This window comes from Rhinolophus hipposideros (assembly GCF_964194185.1).
Source record: "Rhinolophus hipposideros genome assembly, chromosome: 16".
In the NCBI taxonomy this organism is placed as follows: domain Eukaryota; kingdom Metazoa; phylum Chordata; class Mammalia; order Chiroptera; family Rhinolophidae; genus Rhinolophus; species Rhinolophus hipposideros.
The window spans coordinates 28,203,865-28,223,612 of NC_138062.1; the positions used below are offsets into that span (position 1 = coordinate 28,203,865).

The 19,748-nt window shown below is 39.5% G+C and overlaps 1 protein-coding gene across 9 annotated transcripts in view; it reads left to right on the plus strand.

The window, feature by feature from the left end:
* The window catches only part of FNIP2 (folliculin interacting protein 2), a 115,524-nt gene extending 96,238 nt beyond the window's left edge, over nucleotides 1-19,286 (plus strand). For 8 of the 9 annotated variants that reach the window (XM_081077169.1, XM_081077172.1, XM_081077175.1 and 5 more), the window contains 3 exons: nucleotides 9,763-9,963; nucleotides 13,468-13,583; nucleotides 15,542-19,286. In XM_081077169.1, the coding sequence (XP_080933295.1) occupies nucleotides 9,763-9,963; nucleotides 13,468-13,583; nucleotides 15,542-15,620 (396 nt within the window). In that variant the 3' untranslated portion in view covers nucleotides 15,621-19,286. The remainder of the gene's footprint in view (nucleotides 1-9,762; nucleotides 9,964-13,467; nucleotides 13,584-15,541) is intronic. The other variant, XR_013995174.1, reaches the window with a different exon arrangement.
* The last annotated feature ends 462 nt before the right edge of the window (nucleotides 19,287-19,748 follow it).

Consider the following 19,748-nt stretch of genomic DNA (forward strand, 5'->3'; position numbering starts at 1 on the left):
TAATCTTCCCAACTAATAATCCCTGTGTCCAGTTTTCCACCCCTCACAGTCATGTTGCATAGTGCTACAAGAGTGTTTTTTCTAAAACATAAACACAGTCATTTATTCTTCTGCTCTAAAAGTTTCCCTTTCTTTAGAGAGTGTATAATATAAACTCCTTAGGTGGAATTGCCCCATTTATGTCTTTCAAACACACACACACACACACACACACACACACACACACCACACACTCAAGCACACGCACGCCTACATCTCCTTTCATGTACCAGTTGCACTATTTGCCCCTCTTTAGTTGTCCACCTTTCCTCGCACCTCTTTCCCTGTGCACATTTGCTGACTGAGGCACGATGAACAAACCTCTGTTCATTTTTGAAGATCCAGTTCAAATGTTGCCTCTCCTTTAAAACCATCCCAGGCACCCCCAAGTAGAACTCTACTGCTCTCACCTTCAGGCTCCTTAGCATGTTGCACTGGACGGTTGTTCTCTTTCTGTTTGCACGTCTTTCTCCCACTAGGGCTGCTACCACCTGGAAGCAGGGGAGACTGCTTTTCTTTCATTTCCCCAGCACCTCAGCTGGTACCTGGCACATACAAAGTGCTCAGTGATGTTAGTTGACTCTTCCCCAGAGAACAAGTGTGTATTACTCTGGAGAAAATTATGATGATCAGTGTGTCTTCTGAAGTAAAGAGAAATGGCAGATCGTCTTTCTTTAAAAAATAAAGGGAAAGAGTAACGTGTTTTAGCAATGATGCCTGTGGCTCTTTGTATTCATTTTCTTTACCTAAAGGAGAGGAAAAAACTTGTTACAGGTCTCTCAGGCTTCATTTCTCTTACATTTTGTAACTATTAGACACATGGCTAATGTTGATGTTTTCCCAATTTTTTCCCCTCTGTGTACAAAGTATTTGGACATCTATGCCATTCTCTACAAAAAAAAAATCCATCAGCCTTCTCAAATTTTATTTTGGAGTTATGCACATCCTCACGTGACTTTATTCCGTTCTTCTACTTGAAACTGTTTCTTTCCTCAGTAAGTGACCACCTGATGGTTAAGCCATCCCCAAGGTTGCACACTGTGTCCCCAAGGCCACAGGCTGAACTTGGGTGTCAGACCAGCGAGCCTGGTGATCACAGCCCCAGGCACCAACACACAGGGGTCAGATGTCTCCTTGGGGCCCCCAGCTCCCCAGACCACCTCCCTGCCTCTGCCCCCTGGTCCCTATGTCCTCATGCTGTCTCTGGGCTTCCCAGGGTCCCCACCTTGATGTATCTACCAGGATTCCTCAGCAATATTTCATAGTCCAAAATGAGTGATTTTTTTCCTTCTTCTCCACTTTTTTTTTTACAACTTTTAAGCTTTTGCTTTTGACTTTGAACCTGTTTCCAGTAGGAAAAGAAACTTACGATAAACAAATGCTTACAGAGTTTTTGTAACATCAATAAATACTGTCTGGTATTTTCATATGTTAACAGTCTGCTTGATACACTACAAATTTCTCATGGTGGCGTTTCAGGTGATCTGGCCGACGGGGGCAGGGAGGCTGGAACTGGCTTTTGGGCAGGAGGAGGAGCTGTCATGCCTTAGAAATTTATTTACTAAGTACCTTGTATGTGCTAGGGATTGTATTTGCAGCCACAATGAAAACACGACGTGGAATGATTCCAGCAACATGTATGGACGCAGATGGTATCCTCTTCTCTAAAACTGTAAAAATTATGGATAAAATATTACCATCCCCACCTCAGCCCCTTGCTCTATTGCTCGTGCATGAAAAAAAATTGGAAATATTGTGCCAGAAACAGATAGAAATGAAAGCCAGAACAGTAAGTTTGGGCTAATGCAACTGTGGCTCTCTGGCATTTCAGTCTGGACACAGGTCCTAGGAATTCAGTGCTGGGTTCCTAAGATCCACTCAGGATAGGAGATGCGGTCTCTCATACACATAAGGCTTGGGACCTGGAAGTGATCCCCTTACCTACAGCCGAGGGCTTCCAACAGTTGTCCTTCCATGAATAAAGGTACTAGAAAACTCCAGCTTGAAACAGTGAAGCAGCAGAGAAACAAGTTGGAAACTTGAGTGGGGAAAAATAAAGTCACCCATGAGAAGTCAAAATCCCAGGCCTAAGCGATAACTATGTTTGGGGTTCAGATTTATTCCACCCGAGTGACTTGAAATAAATGGGGAAGCCAGAAGCATCAAAACCTCTAGGACTCTGGCAGAAGAAGCACCCTGGACCCCTTCACAGCCACAGGCTTCTAAGTCACATACAGCTTCTTTTCCTCTTCCCCACCTTATTCCAGTTACAGTTCTTAAGCCTTTAGTGACTGGCATTGACTGTTTCCAAGAGCACATGAAACAAACAAGTCCGACAAGAGGGTCTCATGTTCAGAAAGTGCAAACCACGTGTAAGGAAACTGTGATAAGGTAGAGTGAGCAAATGCAAACAGGAGAATTAACACTCCTAGAAAAATCTGAAATATGAGTAAGTAACTGTTTAAAAGGGTTACAGTGGTAAAAAGGTTTTGGAACATTAGAAAAAAGGTGGGATAATGTGATAAATGATTGTTTAGATCTGTAAAAGAACTAAAAAAGAGCTTCTAAAATTGAAAAATGTGGTTATTGAAACTAAAACTCATGGGATTGGCTAAAGAGCAGAACAGATTAAATACAGCTGGAGAAAATTAAAAGTTTGTGAAATGGGGGGCCACATTGGAAACTATCTCTTTGAATGTAGCTCAGAGACAAAAATACATTAAAAAAATATGGCAGAGCAAGTAAGAGACATGGAGGCCAGAATGAGAAGATAATAAGCTTATCAGCATTATCTCATATAGAATGATTAACAAACTGACGCTCAAATGATGCCAAAGAATTTAATTTTTTATTATCCAGAGTATTTCGGGGGAAAAAATACAGGGCGGTGCATCCAATGAATTACCTGAATCCTTAATCACCTGCTCGCTTTGTGTTTGAAGGAGGCTGCCCAGTGGCTCGTCCCTCGTAGTTAAATCTGCACTATTCTGACTAATGTGCAGATTGTAGAGCTGGTTATAAGTACAGGCGTCTGTCTGCACACGAGTTGTGCATAACACACCAGTGGGCTGGCCATCTTTGAGGACTGACAGTGGGTTACTTTAGAGTGTATGTTGGGCAGTGCCAGCAGCGTAAGGATGGAGAAGTTTCTTAGCAAAGTCATAATAGAGATAACTGTGTTTTCTCCTATGGACATTAAGTTGAGACCATCATTCACACTTCTTGTGATCTAACCTTCTGATCTAAATGTATACCAAGGCAAGGTTAGGATTTCAAAGGAGAGGGCTTGGCAGACTTCTCCAGCTAAAAGCTGGAATGAGTTCCTAGCTTCTGCTGCTGACGTGCCAGGATACTTCAGTGCTAATATGTTTTGTCCTCAGTGTTCCTACCTGTGGAGCAGGCTGTGTTCCTGGCTATTCACAGGAAAAGGCATGATGACCAAAAGGATAGTTACCAGGAAGCATGTACGCATACGTATGTGAGAACGGCATTGTCCTACTCTTACGTGAAAAATAGGTAATTACATGAAATGTTAGTCATTTAAATGTGGTATGTGGAAAACAAGTATATTAATAATTGTGTGGATGACCTAATAGAACTGAATTGAAAACAAAAATAAAGAAATCTGAATAGAGCCTTTTTCAGTGGAGCCAGCATGCGTTGGATTTTTAGCATGTGCCTAGCATTTCATCATGCTCACCTCCGTGGCTAAAGAAGAAAAATAAAATGTGGTTTCTCTCCTTGAGTTACTTACGAAATCACTGAGTAGTCAAACAGATGTGAAATCAAGAACAAGTTAAGACAATGTGATGAAACACCAAAATGTATTGGAAATGTTAGAAGATGGCAGGGAAAACATTGCAGACTCCGCCTGAGGTAAGAGGCAGGGGTCCTCCATGCCTGGCAGATGGGGTTCTTTGAGAGCCCTGGGAGGTGAATGTGTATGGCTGACGATGGGCCCAGACTGTGAAGAGCTTTAAGTATGGGAAAAGAAACGTTTGGACTTAAGTGCTTGGGTCATATGTGCTGGAGTAGGTTTTTGAGTAGGTGAGCAAAACGATAATGTGGTATTTTAGGAAGTTTGAAGGTTTAGTGGACATGATTACTACAGAGAGGGTGGTGTAGGAAAGTAAATGGAACACACCCAGTAAGTGTTAGGCATTATGCTATATGGTTCGTACACATGTGCCTCACAGAAAGCCTCTGTGAATTATACCTCATAGAAACTCTGTGAATTAAGTACTATCACATTATACAGGTATAGAAACCGAGGCCCAGATTAATGAGTTGCCGAAGTCCCACAGCTAGTAAGAGACAGAGGTAGTATTCACACCCAAGTCTGTCCGACTTCAGAGCCTTTGCCATTTGTTGTCTCATCATTGCCTTTTGCTGAAATATCAGAACCACAGCTCTTCTGATTACCCAAACCTTGTAGAAATTTCTTGTTCTGAGTTTAAGTTAAGCAGAAGTCATGTGTATATAAGTCAAAGCAGCATATTTGGTATACTCAGATCTGATCTAGAACCTCGAAATTGAAATGACCTAGATATCTAACACTCCCAGGAAACAGACCCACAAATCCTCAGGCTAGAAATTAACTACTTATTCTGTTGATTCCACAAGATATAATAGCCAAAGAATACTTGAGAAACCTTTAAAGATCTATAATACAAATATTTTCATTTGTTAATTTGTCTTGAGAAATCTTTACAGGAAAGCAGTTTGGATAAATTGGATATTGACAATGTAGAGCTAAATAAATGATGTTCTAACTCTCAGAGTAGAACAGGGCAGAAAACGATAATGGCATGTTGCCACTACTTCATTCCTCCGATGGAGATTCCCATTAAGCCTAACACTTGCCTACAGCTTTTTATTGACCGCCAGTGTTCTTTCATCTCCAGGCTCTGTCCGAAGTTACTGAGTTGCCCAGTTAAGTTTCTGAGGGAGGGATGGAAACTGGTGGCAGCCATCCAGAAGAGGTGGCAGGAAGGCATTAGGGACCGTTGAGGGCTGGTGGCTCTGAGGTGCTGCCTGGGTTATGGATGGGTGCTCAGCAGGCTGTGGGCTCTCGGGAGGGTGGCGATAAGGCAGCGCTTTTGGAAGTCTAGGATTATGAAGAAAGTAGAAACATACTGCAGACTCATTCTGATAAGAGAATTCAACAAACTCTGTGGGCAAGAAACTTGCTTTTAAAATTGATTCTCTTCAGCTTGAGAGAGAAAAGGAAAACTGATATATGTGTCTGTAAGGTTTGTGAAGTTTTCAACTAACCAAACAAAAGCATTTTAAGTTGAAATGTCTGTAACGTTAACATTTCCTTCAGAATTCAAATGTCAGAGATCCTGTTTAATCTGAGACCAATAATGGTTGGGAGGAGAACTTTTAAAAGAGTGAATATGTGTCCTGGGCTTATTTGTTTTTCTTATGATATTTAATCAAAATAACAAAGCCCTTTTTGTTAAAGGGGGGGGGTGTTTAGTATTAGAAAGAAAGATCTTACTAAGTAATCTTACTTGCCAAGCTGATAGTCATTTATACTGTATCCCTGCCCATCCACAGGAGGCCAGACTCCTTTGATTCATGTGTCCGTTTCCAGATGCAGCCAAGCCTCACCTGCCTGTTTCTGTTTTTCTAGTCCCCATGCCCAAACTCTTAAGACTAGCAGAAGGATGGATCAGGCATTTAATAGGTGTTTCAGTCATTCCGTCTTATGTTTTATAGCATTTCTCAAAGTACTTAGTTTCTCAAAAGTACTTACTCTATGTATGTTACTGCTGTGTGTGTGTGTGTGTGTGTGTATGTGTACGTGTACGTATCTACGTACGTACGTACCCTGGTGTGCATGTGAACTTGATAAAATGTGAACCTAAAAAATCTCCCTGACAGATCTCACTATTAATTGCTTCTACAGTTAAGATATGGCTAATGAGAAAAAGTTGATATTAAAACGTGTGCTATAATTCAGTGTTTCCTTTGTTTATTTTGAGTCTGTGTATGCCTTAAAAGTAGAGCCTTTCCTAAGAGGAATTTTAAATTGAAGACCAGGGCGCAGGGTGTGTGTGGGTGTGTGTTTCTGTGATAAATCCAAACATAGCCTTCTGGATCTTAGAGTTCTTTAAATTCTAAAAGTTTAGAGATTGACTAATAAGCTTTTTAATGGAGCTGTGTTTCCTTTGGAAAGATATATATTAGAAGTGTCCAGAATTGTCAGAACTTAAGCTTCAACTCTCTGACCCTGTCTAAGTTCAGAACAGATTAGGAATGGGCAGCCAGTCAGCCGGTGCCCCGTAAATTGTAACTGAAATAGTTGCTGATGAGATTTTTGTTTCTCCAGCATTCATTTCTTTTTCCTTGACTATTTACATTTCCCCTTATTTCCATCTGCCTTTAAAACATGTTTCTGTTTCAGTAAATAAGTGGGTAGCTACTAAAGGGTTGTAGTAAGATGGAGACAGTTGGGTTGCGCTGTGGACGAATGCAGAAAATTGTGTGTTAGGTATTTAGTGGCCCAAGAATGTGTAATTCTTTGAATTTTTTCCTGTTTGTTTGTTTGTTGTAAGGTAGTCTTTTGAAAACATTCAGCTGGTTCTTTTCAGTTCCTGGAGCCTGCATCCATGAAAGTCAGTCAACCTGCTGGTTTGGGAATGCATTGGCTGTCATTTACTTGTGCTTAACCTGTTTCATCGTAATTTAGGAACATTTTTCAAATGCCAGGTCCTGTGCTAGGGGCTAAAAGTTCAGGGAGAAAAGATTCAGCCCTCATTTAAGGAATGGGCTCCCAAATTCCTGTCAGTTTGTCCCAGCCCTTGGACCCATTTGTCTTTAGTCTCGCCTCAGGTTTCCCCTTAGAATCTGCCTCTTTGCTCCAGTGATTTAAAAATAACTTGTGCTCATTTTTCACTTTTTTTTCTTTTACATTCTCATGCCCATTTACTTCCTCCTTTTAAAATAATTGCGCCAACTTCTCTGTCCCTTTTTGTTAATCGTGTATGAGTCTACAACCTTCTGAAGTAACTCATGCTTGGAGACTCTTCCATCCATCACCTCCCCACGAAGGCTCATTGCTCTTATTCCAGCAGATTATTGCTTAAAACGAATATCTCTGCGTTGGTGGTGGTGGTACCATATAATGTATAGTCCATGTGCTTTTCTTGGATTGACACACACTTCCCTTTCCTACCACTCTGGTGGCAAAATCCTTTAGGAAATTGAGTTGAATTGGAAACTGAGCCTAAATTACCTACTCCAAATAATTTTTTTTTTTTTTTTTGGTAAAGCAGGATTTTACACCAACCATTCTCAGACTTCTATCCTCTTGCTCATAGGAACGAGTGGGGAAGGAGCATCTAATTGGCCTAGCTCGGGTCATGTTATTACCACACCTTGATAGGGGGAGGTGATTGAAATCTAGGTGAAAGGTGATTGGCATGCCTTCAACTCATTGTATATATGTGGGCATATGATCAGTAGAGATTATATATACTCTCAGACTATAAGTCCCTTGAAGGAAAAGGTTCAGAGTATAGATCTATTCTGTGTTATACCCAGCACACTGTGAATCTCTGGTAAATGCAAAGCATCGAAGGGGTTTGGGCTCAAAATATAAATCTTTTTAGTTTTTGTATTTCCATTTCCTTTGTTCATTAGGACGAGGTATATTGCTGGCGAGTCATCGTCATCTTGCTATGAATTAATCACATACTAACTGAGCAAGAATTTGCAGGAATTTGTACAGGGAAGTCACTGAGGCCCTGTTTTAGCTTTGCATTTTGGAGAGTGTGTATATGTGTGTGTCAGAAGCGTAGGAGTGAGGGGCCACAAAAGCTCTTGGATGAGAGTGGAAATATGGGGTCATTACGTGTGTATGTATGTGTGAGATAACCTTTGCACTGTTTGGTTAATGAGTCTAGAAAATGAGAACTATCCCTTGGAAACTGGGCTTTGCTACTTCAAGAATCTGCTTTGTCAAGTTCTTTATTTCTCATGTTTAAGATTATTTGACCACAAGCTTAAATAAATGTTGGACCATTAGATTTTGCCTAATTTGCGATTCTTTTCAATGAGAAAAATATTCTAAACCCTGAAAGTTTCCTCTTAGATAAAGTATAGGAAAAAATGTTGGTCCAAACTAAGGTTTCATTCAACCTACCACTCAGTCACTTCTTTCCCATCTGTGAGAAAGAATACAAAGCTGGATAGACTTCCAACGAAGCCCAAGATTTAGAAGCCTTGGACTTCTTTATTAAACAGGAAGCCAAGTCAACTGTTAAGGTGGTAGTAAAACAGCATACGTCTTCGGTTTCTATTGCAGTCTTCCCACTACTAGTATTAAGTCTTAAAATTCTCAGGTGGTCATCTGCGGCAGGGTTGTGTATCTGCTTGGATTCTTTATCTCAAGCAGCAGAAACCAACTCTCGTTAACTTAAGCAGAAGGAACTTTATTGGAAAGATATTAAGGATTCATAGAATTGATAAGGCCAAAGAACTAGGCTTCAGAAAGACAGGAAATGAGGACACTGAAAGTCAAGGAACCAAGAACCGCCTGAAGGTATTTGTAGTAGTTGCTGTCTGGGCAGGAAAATGGTGGCACCAACCTCCTGTCCCCCAGCTCAGAGGGAAATCGTGTGGACGGAGAATCTAATTGGCCTAACTTGGGTCACATTACCACACCTTGATAGAGGAAGGGTGGGGCCCTCCAGGTCTTAACCAGGAAAGGTCATTTTCCAAAAGGAAATTAGGATCAACTTATTGGAAGTTACTCTAAGCAGCCAAAAGCAACACATGGCCAGGTTGGGAAGGTTGGGAAAATGTGCTCATGTACATGGGCTATGAAATGTGTCTGTTTCTGTCCGTCTGTATACCCACCCTATCTCCACCGCCTTCTCTCTCTTTCGTTTAATTTGGGCCCTAGAAAGGCAGTCGTGCTGTGATGTTGATTTGTGCACGTGTGGGATACTAAATGGATAGGTCATAGGTGCTAGTGGGGAAGCAGTCATACTTGGATCAATTTCAAGACATTTAATTTTTTAAGGTCCTGTTCCTTTACTCCTTCGGTGTTTACCATTTGCCCTGTAGCACAGTTTACTAGTTAAACTGCTCTCTCCCTAACTGCTCAGTAATTGTGAATTTTGTATTTTAAGTATGTTCATCAGTAGCCATACTTTTACCTTTTAGACTCTCTAGAAAAATAAATTCTAGAGAGTTTATTATTTGGTTGTTGAAGTTGATTTATGTATGTAGCGCACAGTTACTTAATAAATATTGCTTAATGATTAAAGCTATATGTAACTTTAAGGGAATATGAAGTTATCCTGCTTGAACCTTGTTATTGGAGAAAAAGGCAATAGAATCCTACAACTTTTTCTGGTACTCTCCATTTTAAAAGGAGAGTGAAGTCTTTTAAGAGGAAATGAATTTTAATATCCTGGAATGTAGAGAGGGCATGTATCTTTTCACTTATCTATGAACGTTTAACAACATTTATAGCATACCTTCTGGGTATAAGAAAAAAATAATGATTAGATGCAGTTTCTATCAAATTAATTTTTCAGTGATGATTTAATGACATTCCTATTTTGGTCCCTGTAAAGCTCTAAATTTCTATAGATCTTACCATCAACTTCTGAACTGTTAGTCTAATGCTAAACAGAAGCATTCTGGACATGTCGAGTATTATTTGGAGGCAGTGTGAAAAGTTGACCCATTGTGTTTCTCTTCCAGCATCCGGTGCTTGATGAGCCCATAGCTGAAGCTGTGTGTATTATCGCAGACACGGATAAGTGGAGTGTGCAGGTGGCCACAAGTCAGAGGAAAGTGATGGACAACCTGAAACTGGGCCAGGATGTCTTGGTGTCTAGTCAGGTGTCCAGTTTACTTCAGTCCATTTTACAACTTTACAAGCTTCACCTCCCTGCTGATTTTGTAAGTATTTGTTCTCATATCACCAAAGTAATAGAGTTAAAAAAAAACATTTTTAAAAGTACTTTAATTATAAAATCACAAGTTCACATGTACTGTTTTTAGGACAATTGGATGTTAGCGCAAGAAGGATAAAACCAGCAAACTGGATAGATTTCAGTAACAATAGCCCTTGCATGAAACAAGTAATACACAGTGACATAAATCTTTTTGAAGAAGGTATCTGTTAAAGGCAGTAAGGTATGGGAGTAGGAATCAAGCACAAAAGGAAATTTTTAAATCCTCCTTTGGAGAACTTAGTAATTGTCCTTTTATTAGACTGATATCAAGCAAGCCAGTTTGTGAAGGGATTGTAGTTCTTTTCGTTCAGGGACTACCTTCACAAAGTTGTTAGAGACAAAATAGAATATTGTTTGCATAAACACTTGAAATTTTGAAGTACCATGCCCATAGAAGATGCTGCCAGTTATTCCTTGTTAAATGGGATTTTAAAATCACTTTCATGACATTATACTAAACATAAATAACAGAGCCTATAAACGCCTAGAAAATTATCAATAGCTCTTCCTCGGTCACTGAAATAATATACAAAACAAATTTTTTTCATATGTGTGTATGCATATGTGTGCTTTTTCATGCGTGTGTGCAGAGGGAAATTGAAAGAAAGTCTGCTAAGAGAGGGAGGGAGAAAGGTTTCAAAAGTGGAAGCGAGGCTTATGGGTGTCTAGCTAGGAAAAGTGTGGATGAGGAGACCTTGGGGATATGCCCTTAGATGGAAGAGCTCCCCCTTCTCTGCTCCTTCGTCCCCTCTGCACTCTAAACCCAAACCAAAACATCGCTGTCTCCCTTCTGGCCTCCACAAAGATACAGAGCTATTGAACAGCAAGATGGTAGGAAGCTGAATATTAATTACCTACACTAATTGCCAATGGAGTGCTAATTTTCCTGAGTTCTTATGACTGAATCCACAATGGCACCACATTCCTCAGAAGTCGTCAAGACTTTGAAGGCCTCGAAGGAGGTACTTTGAAATACTGTCTGCTTGTCCTCTAAGTGGTGGCACGACAGGGAGACCAACTACCTGAGTTAAAGTCTAGGCTTTGCCATTGAGTTGGTTGTGTGATGGTGGGCAAACCCGTGAGTCTGAACTTCTGCTTTCTCATTTGTAAAATGAAGAACAGTACTTTTTCAACAAGCATGTCATAAGAATCCTCTGAAAATTAAGGCTAAGGCCCTGCTTTCTAAACCAAGCACAATTTAAACAGGCAGTGTGAAGTAGTGGCCAACATCTGGTCCTTAGTGCCCAGTAGCCTGGAGTCAGATCCAAGCTCTCCCACTCCCTCATTGTGTGACTGCTCAGAGTCTCAATTTCCTTATCTGTGAAGCGGGGCAAATAATAGAACCTGTCTCATATGGTTACGAAAATAAAATTAGATAATTTATGTAAAACTCTTGGAATGGGGTTAGATGTTTTAAGCATTCAGGAGGCAGCTACCACTAGTATGATTGTTAATCATTCATTTCAAAACACAGTATTAATGGCCGTAAAGACTGACAGCACCTTTTCACTGAAATCTTTATTTGGACTTTAAACTGAAGCATACTCTTGCAGGACGTCCCAAGGGGTAACATGAGAAGCATTTAGGGTTACTACAACCTGACTCTTGTTCGACATCCACAGGCAGTTGTTCTTTCTAGTAGCAAGTTGCATCATGCTTATTTAGAGGCCGAAATCTCCTTTTCTGTAAGTCAAAGAAGATATATTAAATTTTATAGTTTCTTACTGTTATACGTATTTACCAAACTTTTATATTGTATTCTATAATACATAGCTCTTGTTACTTTTGACAACTTAGTTTTCCAAGCAATAAATTACTATAGCTGATTCTTTTTACTTCATTTGGACAGATGTTTAACCACTTAATAATATGTATCACTTAGGTAACCTGACAGAAACCAAGATCAAAGGAAATTTCATCTGCAGTTTAAAATTCTCTTTAAAAGTCAGCTGAACGGAATACATGGTTACATGACTATTAGAGCCCTCAGTCTGAAAGGAAAAAGCAGCTATTTAAAATTTCAGAAGTTAAAAATGAAAGAAATCTATCTCAGGAATAAAATCCCAGAAAAGGGAAGGAAGAACCCACACAATTCTATTTGATAATCAAGTCTTTTAAAAAAAAATTTCTAGGTGCTTCAATTTTAAGAACAGTATACATTCCATATAAACCAATGTTCTCTTTATGCTGACAGTGCAATGTACAGTTTTCATGGAGACTATGAAAACACTGCAAATTACCTTTTTTAAAACATAAAGGATTCAATGTAATGTGAATGTTCTTTTTAATATTTTATAACTCTCTTACTAAAAAGTTTGTATTTATAAGGAACTGAAACTTAACAGGAGATTCTTTTACCACTGAACTCTTTTATTTGGGGCAACATTTTCATGAGAATTGGTGAAATCCTCCTTGCTTTGATTGTTATTCTTAGTCTCTGACCAGTTGTGTTCCATCCACCCAGCACAGTGCATTTAAGATTTTACGCCAATGAAAAATTAAAAAGATTGCATCTCTAATGGATACTTTTTCCATGTCATTGATCAGCCCAGATGGTCAAGATCAACATTTTCAAATGCATCTGTTAATCTTTTTACCTTGAAAATAATAGGCATAATGGTCTAGAAGAAAATTATGTTGGACGGCATTTCCCTTGCCAGAGCCGTCAGGTATCTTACTGAAGTTGCTTGGCCAGCTCTGCCTGCCAAATGCAAAAGCATTCGCCTCTGGTGAAAGACACAGATGGTTGCTATTCTCTAAAAAATGAATTTGGACACAATTCCAAGAGTAGAGATGTCCTGAAAACAATTGCCCTTTCTTCATTGTTATTAAAGACCTAGTTAAAATACGCTCTTGAGAGAAAAAGGAAAAAAATGAATTTGAAAATAACCTTGTTCTCATCATTCTACTTCTGGGAATATATTGTGCCAAAATAATCTGAGATATAGGGGGAAAAAAGAACAATACAGATGTTCTTTACAAAATTATTTATAATAGCGAAAATGCAAATTGCTATGTGGTTAACTAAATAATGGTAAATTCACATTCTCGAAAATTATTTAGCCATAAAATTACATTAATAAAGAATTTTTAACTACATGGGGAAAAGGATTAATATAAAGTTTTTTTAAAAGCAGGACAGGATTGCATTTCGAATGATTTCAATATGTACAAAACAAATGCTTTTTAGAAAGACTAGAATATAGTATATATAAATAGTCATTGGAAAAAATAAACCTTTTTTTTTTTTTCTTTTTTACGAAAACCTATTCTTGTACCTACTCGTCGTGATAGGGTTTGAAATGGCTTGCAATTTTTTTAAGTGTATTTGGAAGAAATGCGATTATAGTTGTGTACTTAAAAATGGAGTAAGAGAATTCTAGCTCTTAGCATCTTTTGGCAGAGATTTGAATTCTAGCCCTCATTGTGCGTGTTTTTGGCTTCGCAGTGCATCATGCATCTTGAAGATAGACTACAGGAGATGTACCTTAAAAGTAAGATGCTGTCTGAATATCTTCGTGGACACACCCGAGTCCATGTGAAAGAATTAGGTGTCGTACTGGGGTGAGTCCTGCGAGGTGCCACCATTTCTCCCTGTGATGGGGCCGTTGTGCCCACTGTACCCACTGACGCATGTAACCTGTGCTGCGTGCACCTGCAGGCCCTGCTGCCCCACTGAAGTGTCTGAGCGCCATCAGGTGTGCGTGTCTGCTGCTCCCCGGAGACCGCATGTTCCTTGGGTCTGATACCAGCATTGCACACCCAGAAACAAATGCAGAATGTTCAGCTAGCAGTACTTTGTTAGTCTTCTCCCTGGATTAGTTTATGCTTGAAAGTAAAAAATGTAATCCCACTCTGCCCATTTCTAGTCATTTCAGTAAGATGTCAAAGTCACAAAGCAGTCAGACACAGCAGTAGCTTGTGCCTATATTTCGCTTCCTGCAGGAGGTAGGAAAGGTCATTCTGGGCTTTCAGGGGCCTGGCCACATGTGTGTGGGGTTGCTGTGCTTTCCTCCCTTGGGTGATAAGCCCCCCAGAAGAGGAGAGGTGCTAATGTATACGAGACGTTACTAATGCATAGCGTCTTCCTGAGGGGCCTCGCCATAAGTTCTCTTGGAGAAATTCTGACTTTTATTTTACTCTCTGCTTAATTTTGCAACAGAGAACAAAAAGACACTGTGTATATGGGGACCTGTCTCCTGTATCTATGATGATGAGTCCCCTAATTTGGGCAAGAAAATGTTGTGTGTGTGTTGTCGACCTTGAAATTCTCAAGGAAGCCTGCTAAGCAAAGCATTGTTTCAAGACTCAGGCCTTTGCATTGTTGTCAGACTTTTCATCTTTCACACCCAGGATATGACTTACTGTGCTGTTCGGTTCTTCACATTTCCTGGCATACGTTGCCCTTACACACTTCATTTTTAAAATGTTTCCCCTTCTGAGGCATTTGCTTTTGCAGTTAACTTACAGGAGTATCTCTTTGTTATGTTTTTTGTTAGTTTGGGTTTAGATCTCTTTAGCAGCCTCAGACTTTCATCTTGCTACATTAGATTTCCCATGGCCAGACGGTCATTTCCATTTCTAGGCCTTCTGCCTGGTCCCTGACTCTGGCAGTATCCCTCATCAGCACCGTTAGAAGGACCATAGGATTATGGTACCTTCTCCCCTCTAGTCCCTCTTAGTCCGTTCGTTATTAGTGGGCATCATATTCAGCCCGTCCTTAGCCTTCTCCTCCTTAGCCAGGGCCAGCCTGGAAGGAGCAGGAGAACTTCTTGTCCTCACTGAAATTAAGGTCTGCAGGAAGCTTTACTGGACAAAGAGAGAAAAAACTCCATGGAGGAGTGCCAGCTACCTTTTTTAAATTTTATTTTTAATTTTTCATTTTTGGAATTCAAGTGAAAGATTAAGACATATTTCATAGACTGGAGCAGTCCTCATTTTTTTTCCTCAGGACACTTGGCAGCATTTAGCATGTGGCCAAAGCCGCATCCATTGGATGCCACGATGTCTCTTGATTCTGTATCGGTTAGTGTCACTTTGCTCTCAGAATCGTGTAGCTCATGTACCTAATGAGGGTCTAAGTTATATAACCTGTTGAGCAAACCCCCAAGGTTTTTGAAGACGTGGCCACCTTTATCATGTTCCTAAGACTAATTTGAACCGAGGTACAGAATCATGTGTATTCAGGATGCTGACAGGAGGAATAAGGAGATACTGGAGAAAACATGAAAGTGTAATGCATTACAGGCATACGGAAAGGTGAGGGACTTGAAATCAGGTGCGCCCTGCTGTGAGAAGGGCTTTGGGTCCACAGGTCTGCACAGCACGCCTGCGCTCGCTTCGCCCCCAGGGCACAGTCCACCGGGAAATCAGGCAGAAAGAACAAGTTTATCATCAACTTTCCCTGTCTTCTTTTTCAGTAGTTGTAAGCAATGATCTAGTAAGCTTAATACCCAGCAGTCATACTTAACTGTAAAATCATGCCACTTTAAAGTAATAATCATTTCTCTTTTCAATATCAGGATTGAATCGAATGACCTGCCTCTGTTGACTGCTATTGCCAGCACGCATTCTCCTTACGTCGCTCAAATACTCTTATAAGCTAAAGCTCAGGACAGATCTTCCTTGGAAGAAAAAACAAAAACAAAACATTCTCAACTGAAGGAGAAAGGAATAAGCTCTCTGTAACGTCAGAAGCAAACAGAAACCGTCATTCCATCACTTTGTTTTGTTTTATTGTTTTCAAGTGGATGCTTTCTTGGAACTTAGGTTTACTTGACATAACGGCGTTTGTGTTTTTTATGAATGCTCTAGGCCTTTTGTTACCCATGAATCAACCGAGAGAACGACTTTTTTGGCAGGAAGCAACGGAAGCACTACACTGAACACTAAGCTGATGGTACAGGTCGCCCTGTGTGTTTGGGCCGAATTATAATGCGTGACTTTGGAGCAGAGAGTAAGCGGTATGCGTACCATTCCAGACGGCAAATGCTTCCGAGCTGAAGCATGAGCTCTCCACACTGGAGAAAGCATATTTTGCTATTCCAAACAGACAGTCAGAAAAAGGACTGCAGATTCCAGGTCAGAGTTTGCTTTGTACAAAAGGTGAAGTAAAGAAAGCCACACTGTGCCATCCTCAGCTCTGGTGGCTGTAGGAGTTACACTGTCTGAGGATTGACTGTTGAGAAGAGAGTTCTGTAGGGACCCACTGTTTTCACCTCTTCTCGGAGTTTACCGTGTCTCAGACGCAGCCACAGGTAGGTTAGAGATGGATTGTTGGTGCAATAAACCCAAGAATCAATGTAGCATCTTAATCCCATCAAGATGGAATTTGTAGCAGCAAAGTACACAGTCTGATACCGTATGTTTAACCTTAGACTTCAGAGCTTTCTGCAGCCTCTTTAAGAGAGGCCATTTACCAAAGTGATTTCTGTAAGCTCACGAGTGTTTCTGTTGCTAAATTCTTCCAGCCAAAGTCACTTTTTCCTATAATAGTTAATACAAATGACTATTTATACTTTAAAAGGCACAGCTGTCCTAGTCGGAAATGAAACCTGCAACAGTTCAAGATGACTAAGGGAAGTAATTAGTTTGAGCATTTATAAACAATTCATATACGGTCCAAATTTTTACATCATCTCTGTGCCTTCTGATCCCTACATACTTTCCAAAACACCTTTCCAGAAATTAACTCACCCATAGTATAAAACCAAAATGAGGAATTGTTTATGTATTAGCAGAGTTCCATTAAAAAAAAAATAGCTTAATTTTCTGTTAATATAAAAGAAACTTTCCTGAGTTTACTGACCTTGGACTCTAACCGTGTCAGATGATGTACTGATATCCGGGGTAAAGGAAACAACTTTTAAAAATGGATCATTAAAGGATGAGCTAATCTCGTAAAGCAGAACATTGTTAGCACCTTGAAGATTTTGAGTACAGCCAATGATAACCCTGCTCCAATTTCCTTTCACTCTTTTATGAATTAATTCCAATCCTCCCATGTATCCTTTGTACCTAAGAATAGGAGGTAACTGCCCTGCTAGGGGTGAGAATGACTTCAGATTTTCTATTTGTTAAAACCCTAAACACCAAGTTACATCAGTTTGTCTCTTCTTTTCCAAGTGCAAGTTAATTCTTTGTTTGAAAGACTATGGTAGCAATACCAGTGGAGAAAAACAGGTGAATTACTTCTTAGGAATAATTCTTAGGAATCATTATTAGAACTGCTACCTTCACTCCTCTCTGTCTCTTTAGGATGTGAAATGTAGATGGGTGCGTTAACACTCTGAAGATCTTTACTTTTTATTTTATGTCTTTCTTTCATAAAATTGAAGCTTTCCATTCTTTTTCAGATTTCTCTATTTCCTTTTGCCTAACATCTGAGTCTAGTGTTTTAAATTCTCTAGTTCCATGACATCATTGCTTGTTGTGTTACACAAAGAGAATGAATCTTACCTGTGGCTCAGCTCACTCATCATTTGGTTTTCATTACATGCAAATAAATTGTAATAGCTGATGTTACATCATTTCCATCTGTACCAGTTTAAAGCATTCCCTCATCTCTAGTTCCCGTTTCCTTGTTTACACATTTTGGGCACTTTCCCTCATTCACCACCTTCCAGGGTTTCACAGAAAATAACTAGATACAAAATCAGTTCCGTTTTAATGTGGACAGAGTGGCATGTTGAAAATTAGACCCATATCAGGGGAAATGGAGCTTTAAAAGGTTGATTCTAAACTTCATAGAGAAGAGATTTAGTCCAACCCCCTCAAAGCCTGAGAAAATGTAATTTGCCTCTTGCTCTACTGTTCCAAAACTCTCTCACAGAAAATGTCTTGAGAAACTCCAGGTGGGTCACACATGGGGATTGTCTCAGTGACGCTCAGGATGGCAGCCAGGACCTAATCCTCACATCTATCGCCTGCAAAAACAGACGACGAACGTTGCTGCTCTTCTAGAATCCTCCTTTAAATAGCATTCAAGTTTTGTTTGTCTTAAGTTCAACCTCTTCCCAAAAGTGGGAAAGAAAGAAATCTCATGGAATTGTGTTGTGATCCATCCACTTGCTCCCGGAACACCACCCACTGGCTTCATTCTGTCTTAGTCGAAGAGGCAAGAAAGCGGTCCCGCCCGCTCCATGCCCACCTCGAGAAAAAAAATAAAACTAAAAATAAATGGAGAAAACTACCTCAGTTGACAGGATTCCACCTTTAGGGTGTCTTCAACTTTTAAGTCTTCCCTGTTGAGTGTAGCTTTTGTAGCATCTTGCTTTTTTAATAAGCAAGCTAGTGAGGCATGACAGAGCAGAAGTGTGTAAATGTTACTGTGATGGGCCTCTTCCTAGCATGTCGCAGTTTTATTTTTCATAGACTGACGAGTGATATGAATGTAAAGATAACTGTGTACGTTTAAACGTGACAATGAAAATGTAAAATGTAGCTTCCATACCTGTGCATAATTCCAAAGTATTTTATTTTTATCAGTGTTAAATAGCTTTTTGTACAGGCTTCAATCCATTTTTCTGAAGTGTGCTGTTTTTAAATGAAAGTAACTATAATCTTTTCACATCTCATGGAACTGCGGTTTACACATTGCAACTTTTTAAACTTACCATATTTTTCAAAAGTAACTCTTTTGGAGGGAGGAAAATCCCCGCTTGCGAAATGATACTAAACTGTGGTGTAGGCTCTTATAATTAGGTTCTGAGATTTTATAAAAATTTAGCCTGTAGCTTTTTAGGTTCCTCACTAGAGTTGATTGTACATAAAAATAAAGAATATAAAGTGACCCCAAAATCCTTTTAAATGTCTGGATTTTTTCCACTCACATGGACATTTGCAAGTATTTTGTTCATGCATACTTTCACCATTAAAAAAGAGTCTTTAGCTTCTCTGGGTAAATGTGAACCATTTGTTTTTTTATTGTGCTTCGAGGGAGAGAATATTTTAATATAATAATTTGCCTAAATCAAACAGCTCCCTCTGAATGTCAATTTTTTAATGTCAAAATTTGATGAACCATATATCTGGCAAAAGATTGCAATATGCTGAAATTTAAGTGGTGTTTAGAAAAGGAGAAAGTTTTGAGATTCGTTATAATTGAAGCTCCATTAAGATAAGTTGATAGGACTTTATATTTTTGATCAGTTAAAAGAGATGTCAGTGTCAATGTGTGGAAAATTTTTCTTAAAACTTGCTCATGTATTATTTTGATCCGTTTTTCTGTGGCATTTTGTGCAATAAACCTTTTGAATTTATCTTGAACATTTGTTTGTTACATTAAATCTTAGGACTTAAGAACTTAGAGGTTTCATTTCCGTTATTAACTCATGTCGCTGAAACAATTTCATTATGTCAGTGATTTTCAACAGAGGTGTTTTGGAAGCGTAGGGACGTTTTTGGTTAGCATATCGATGGGTGAGGGCTTCTGGACCGTGGTGGGTGCGGGTGGCGGATGGTCGGAGAAATGCCCTGCAGTGTGTGTGACACCCCATGGGAGGACAAATTCTGACCTCCTACGTGACTTTGAAATACCCTGCTGGACATTCGTGTGGGTTTAAAAAAAAAACTATAATTATCTAAGCTGAGAATTTAATTCTGTTTTACATAAACTCACATGTATTTTTCACATGATTTTAATTTTAATACATACTGAACTTTCCAGGAATGCCACTGTTGTATATAAACTGTTGCATATAAACCGAGGGAAGATTTTACCTTGTAAGG